This window comes from Grampus griseus (genome assembly GCF_964374135.1).
Source record: "Grampus griseus genome assembly, chromosome: 20".
In the NCBI taxonomy this organism is placed as follows: domain Eukaryota; kingdom Metazoa; phylum Chordata; class Mammalia; order Artiodactyla; family Delphinidae; genus Grampus; species Grampus griseus.
In genome coordinates this window covers 11,269,432-11,275,431 of record NC_139014.1, presented here as the reverse complement: position 1 = coordinate 11,275,431, position 6,000 = coordinate 11,269,432, and the positions used below count along the sequence as shown (strand labels likewise).

The following is a 6,000-nucleotide window of genomic DNA, read 5'->3' as shown; positions in this document are numbered from 1 at the left end:
AGAATCAGGAGCCATTTGGAGCAGGGGGGCCCTGCAGGAGATGACGTTCCAGCCCCCAAAGGGGGGACGACCCTGGACCACCAGGTGGGCCTGAGGAGTCACGCGCTGACAGTGGAAGACCTTTTAGGCTGGGGTCAGAGGGGATGCTGGCTGAGGGTGGAGTTGCGGTCCCCGAGCCATGGGATGGGCGTGGGAAGGCAGATGCCCAGAATAGAGCGGACGCAGGCTCCTGGCCTCTAACTGCAGGTGGTAAATAAGAGACACAAGAAGTGGCAGCAGGAATCCCTCTGGGAGCCTGGGCTCACAGGTAGAGTGGGGTGACCCCACATTTAAAAGGCACCCCAAGTGCCTTTTCTTGGACCAACTGTCCAAGCCACAGGGCTGGGGCTGTGCCTAAGGGGAACGAGGGCCGAGAACCACCTGCTTGGTGCCTGGAGTCCCCGAGGGCACAGAGGACTTGCCTTAAAAGACAGAGCCTCCAGCCAACCCTCTGCATATTTATCTTTTATTAACAGTTTATCGCTCTTACTCTCGTATTACAATTCCATGTTTCATCAAAGTCTTTCAATTCTCAGTTTGGTAAAATAAATAGAGATAAATGAACCCTTAGGTCACGCTCTCTCGAGACTCTGTAACTTCATGATTGAATTTTCGCATCAGACCTGTGAAGACAGCCCCTCTGCGGGGCCTCTGCGCTTGGCCAGGGGATGGTTTTGTCTCAAAACAAACAGAACCGCATATAAGCTCAAAATCTGGAGTGGAACCGCTCCGTGAATTGGCTGTGGGTAGTCAACTCTGCATCTGTGGGTGGAGCTCAGCTTCTGGAAGGTTCCCAAGTCGCCGTCTGGAGCGCCGGGTGGAGGTGACCGGCTGTGTGCGGGGGAGCTGAGCTTTCTGCGGTCTCCCCGACCCCACGCTGCTCGCTTGCCCAGAACATGGCGGACGCTGTCCTGGAACTTTCTCAGGGGAGCAGGCATGGCCTATGGGCTGCAGAAGGGCTGTTCCCCTTGCCCAGCCCTGCGCCCCGCCAAGCCCACCCACATCCACAGCATGGCTCTCCCTCACATTCTCACTATTATTGGCCTCTTATTGGCAGAAGTAGCTAAGCCAGCTCATCCCTCTATTTCTGAATAATCCTGATTCCCAAGGAGAATGGAAAAAATGCTTTTCAAAATATCATTGTGGCTGCGTCTCGTGTTCCAGGTGTGGCTGCTCAGCGCGCCGTCCCAGACGCGTGTGCATGGACATATGTGAAGCTGCTGCCCTCCCGGGAGCTCTCCCGTGTCCCTCGCAAGCATGAGCTGCACCCCTTTGTGTGGGGACAGAGGGCTGGGGTGGCACCGTTCACCCCGATACTCTTGGGGCTTGGTGGCCCCTCCATGTGTGCTCGTGTGATGCGTGTGGGGTGCAGGTGGGGAGGCCACGGTTCCCACACCTGCTGGGGAAGAGCAGCACTTGAGAGAAACAAGCTCTGTGGCCCACGGGACCTGTCTCTCCTTCCAAACCAGGGCCCCTCCTGCTGACAGACCTGCAGCAAGAACAGCTGACACTCAGACGGAAGTCCTGCCTGCGGGGAGGGTGGCTGTGTGGGGAGGGGCACGCTCGGCCTCGCCGTTTGGCCGGATGGGCCCGGGGTGAGGACCCAGTGGGTGGCAGGCCGCCTCCATCTGTCCTTCACTCCATCTCAAGCTCATCCAGTGCGCTCAGACCATCCCCAGGAGGACACCCGGGGGTGGGGGGGAGGAGGCACGGCGCGCAGCCCCGGGAGGCTGGCTTCCGTCTGGAGCCTTTGTGGACTAATGCATCACTCGGAAAACAAAACAAGTGTTTCCCCCTTAAAAACCTCAGAAGAAAACAGGACGGGAAGGGGACTGGGATGTACAGCTACTGTGTCCTCAGGCCAGGAGCTGTGTTTCATCAGAGCAGCAACCATCACACCGAGGACTCCAGCAGAGCCCCCTTCTCTGGGCTCCTGGGCGTGACAGCGAAGACAGACAGACAGACAGTGCGGGCCCTCTCGAGCCCTCAGCAGCCAGGTCAGGCAGGTGCTCAGGGCAGTGCGGTGGGTCCACTATGTACATGGCGGCCTGTGGGGAGGGGCCGCTATCTGACGCGCTTCTCCACCGAGTACACGGAGATGTAGTAGTCGTTGCTGCCCACGGCCAGGTGAGGCTGCAGGAGGGAGCAGAGAGCAGGCAGTGAGCATCCAGGGGGGTGCCGGCCGGGCCTTGACACCCCAACTCCGCCCACGAGGCAGGCGCGGGAACGAGGGCCCATCGGCTGCGGCTTCTGCAGAGATGCATCATCTCCTCCCTGTCACAGGGAATCCGCACACTCCCCATGCCTCCCACACTTGTTTTTTCAGGATGGCCTCCCAGGGACAGCTCTGGGAGACTGATGTCGTGCGTTTAGGCAGAGAGCCACACGCTGGGCTCCCAGGGAGCCTCACGCTGCACGAAGGCAGGTTGGCAGAATCCTAATTTAAAACACAGCAGCCCCCAACCACACGGCCGACTGTAATGAAGGACGGTGCTGTCAGCCGGGTCACAGGGGTCTGGGCTGCTCCTACCCCAGTGGGCTTTACAGGGGGAGGTTTCTCCAGGACTGGGGTCTGTGTAGGGGCCGAAGGGGTCAGAAAGGGCGGGGCTACTTCACATCTGCTTTGATTGACAGGGAATTTGGTGCTGCTTCTACAGTGAGTGCAGTCTGGGGGCTACGGCCCCTGGAGACCCTGGGCCACACTGTGGTGTGGGGAGGGGCCTGGCTGCAGCACCCCTCCTGCTGCTGCTGCTAGCCTCCCGCCCGCCCTCCTCGCCTCCCGCGGGGACACAGACCCAGTGCGGGTGGAAAGCCAGGCAGCTGATGGCGCCGACTCGCTGGCCCATGAAGCCGTCGTAGTACTTGATGTGGTTGATCAGATCTCCGCTGCCATTGTAGATGGCGGTGAACTGGTTCATGGAGCCACTGCACACGAGAAGGCCTGGCAGTCAGCGTGGGGAGGCGGGCGTGTCCACAAGGAGATGGGGCTCCTCTCTGGTCACCCCCACGAGAGGACTTGAGCCTCAAGGGCCGGGAGGCCAGGCAGGTGAGGAGCAGCAAAGGGGCCGCACACTCAGTCCCTCCACCCAGCTCTCCTCCACAGGTGTGGGGGCGGGCAGTAGTGCCTGCTGTTTACACAGGGCCCCGGGAGTTGGTCAGGCAGGGCGGGGAGAGAGAAGAGGGCCGGCACCTACCACGCGATCAGGTTTGCCTGGGGGTGGATGTCAAGGGCCGTCAGCCCCTTAATGATCTGCAGGACGTTCACGGACTCCGGCATCCGAGGGTCGAAGAAGCGCACGTCCCCGTTGACGCTGCCAAGAGGGTGTTGTGGTGATGCTGGGCGGGCCTACCGGCCCCAGGACGGGCCATGTGTGGTCAGGGGCCGTCCACACGTGCAGCTCAAGGCCATGGTTCCCTGGACCCTCAGAGTGTCCAGGGAGGCCCCTGGATGGCACATGGGCCCACCCCACCGACCCTGGCAGCCAGGCCTGCCGCCGAGCCCCTTGGACCCCTCCCCAGAGCCAGAAAGGGCCCAGCTGCCGAGGCACGAAGCAGCGGTGAGCAAAGACACAGGGGAGGCTGTGAGTTATTCATCTCCGGCCAGAGATTAGATTTTGTGCAGCTGGGGATGCGGCGACGGGCGGGAGGTGAGGACAGTAGGCCACCTCTTCCCTGCCCTGGGCCTGGCGGACATCGTTTTGAGAGCTATGTTCTGTTTTCACGTTACAAACAAGGGAAGAGCATCTCTTTGAAGAAATGGTGGCTTTGTGACAGTAAATTACATTTTCTGTCCCTTTAACGGGCAAACAAATATGCGCTGCTCTCAGCACAGGATTTACCGGCAGCAGGAATGGACTTATGGGCAGACAACGGATCCGCAGTGATACTGGCACGCGCCAGGCAGATGCCGCTGTTGCGCGGAGGCTTTGCCCAGCCGCCTTGCCACCCCGTCCCCTGCCGCTGCAAGTCACCCACAGGCAAACTTCTCCAGTGCGAGGACCTGCTGTCCCCACCCTTGTGCCGGCTCTGACCTTTCTGGCCTGTCCCAGAGCAGAAGTTAATTACTACCCTGAAATGCCATCATTTCCCAGCTGTTTAAATATCAAGGACATATTTTAGATGGAGGGAAAATAATGTTTTTACAGCAAAATGTCTCATGAATATTCCATGCTCATTACCTGACGCTCATGATGTGGCCCTCAGGGTGCTTCTGGAGGTAGGCCTTCACCACCCAGGCCGTGTGCTCCCGGTATGTCATGACGCGGCTGGAGGGGAGGAAGGTGGGGTCAGGGCCCGGTGACAACTGTGGGTGTCCCTGATGCTCCGAGGCATCAGGATGGGAGGCAGGGTGGACTTCGTTTTGAGCAGAGGAAACAGAGCATTTATTTAAAGCGTCCGGGGTCCGCCGGTGCTGCGAGGTCTGCCCTCACCCTCTTGTGTTCACTGTGAGTGACTGAACCCCCCAGGTACGCCCCTCCCTGGGGGCCTCCCAAACACCTTGGGCCACGCTGGGACCTCCGGAGGCAGGGTGGCTGTCATGCCCTCCCGGGGCCTGGGCACCGCCAGCCCCCCTACCAGGACTTCACACTGGCATCTCCCTGTGGGTTTGAGGGTCAAGACCAAGAACCCCAGACTCTAAGGCTGTCGAAATGGAGGGACACAGGGGCTTTCCTGGAGGCCTGGTGAGGGTCTTTGACAGGGAGTACGGGACTGGGATGCGTGTGCTGGGGAGGTGGGGGCAGAGTGTGACATCTGGGAAGGCATCCAGGACTCAGGTCACACCCAGCACACATAAGTCTCGGTGCCTGGGGATGCACAGGAGACCCCATGTCTCTGTCCTCAGACCTTGGGCCGAAGAGGGGGCTCTGGAGACCCCAGTCCCTCCCTCACGGCCGTTCTGTGACCCTCAGGTCTTCTTGGGTTGGTTTGCCAGTTAACTGCCTGCCTAGAGAGGCTTCTTAAAATAACAGTTTGACTGAGATTTGATTCACATACTGTAAGACTCTCCCTTTAAAAGCACATATTCAGTGACTTTCGCACATCCTTACAGCTATGCGCCCATCACACATCTAATTTTAGAACATTTTCATCACCCCAAAAAGAAACCCTGCTCCCCCACCTCCACGATGGCTGCTTTTGGTGGGTAGTGTGGGCTTTCAGTGGGCACCCTCCCATAGAGACCCGCAGGGAACATGCAAGCCAGGGGCTGCCTGGGCCCACTCGCCATCCAAGCCTCAGGCCCAAATTCCCGCCACAGTCTGGCTGACGCCTCTGCTGCCTGCCTGGGTCCTGTACTGACTCCCCCGACTGCTCCTGGCCCTGCAACCTCACAGCTGCACTCTCTTCCGGCTGGGGTCACTGATGGTGCTCGCCTGCTCTCAGGCCCAGCTCAGTCCTGTCCCCTCGTCCCCTCCCACGAGGGCTCCTTTAGCTCCTGTGGCTGCACATGGGCCCACCTGCTGCTTCCCATTCAAAGGCCAGGCCTGTTTTCAGGGACAAGGTGGGTGTTCAGTAAACATCACCCGGGAGCCCGCGACGGCTGGGCCTGGGTTCCAGCGTTGCTCTGCCATTTACCATCCGTGTGTGACTGGCGTCTGGACCTCCACGCTCACCGGCTCACACAGGGCACGGCGCTGGGCCCCACCTGGGCCTCAGCCCAGGGCTGAGGGGCAGTGCCCAGAAAAGCCGTGACAATGCATGTGGCCCAGCGCTGCACAGCACCCACGCGTGTCCCTGACGCCATCTTCTTGGCTATTCTTGAGTTCAACCCGGGAGGCGGTAGCCTTCTCTATGTTCAGGTGGGAATGGAGCCCAGGAGGGCAGCGCCTTGCTGGGACCTCCCGACCCCCAAACCTGTGCTCCAAACAGCCCATCCACGGCTGGTGGGAAGCCGTGCTCCTCCACACGCTGGGGGATGTGGCTCTGCGGGGAGTGCCCAGCTGGCTCTGGGGGCTGGCTCTG

General features: G+C 60.1%; 1 protein-coding gene across 4 annotated transcripts in view; it reads right to left on the bottom strand.

The window, feature by feature from the left end:
* Positions 1-499: 499 nt before the first annotated feature.
* The window catches only part of RPTOR (regulatory associated protein of MTOR complex 1), a 345,589-nt gene continuing 340,088 nt past the window's right edge, over positions 500-6,000 (bottom strand). For all 4 annotated transcript variants that reach the window (XM_082678814.1, XM_082678816.1, XM_082678815.1 and 1 more), the window contains 4 exons: positions 4,218-4,304; positions 3,234-3,350; positions 2,835-2,964; positions 500-2,172 (listed from right to left, as the gene is read on the bottom strand). In XM_082678814.1, the coding sequence (XP_082534940.1) occupies positions 2,104-2,172; positions 2,835-2,964; positions 3,234-3,350; positions 4,218-4,304 (403 nt within the window). In that variant the 3' untranslated portion in view covers positions 500-2,103. The remainder of the gene's footprint in view (positions 2,173-2,834; positions 2,965-3,233; positions 3,351-4,217; positions 4,305-6,000) is intronic.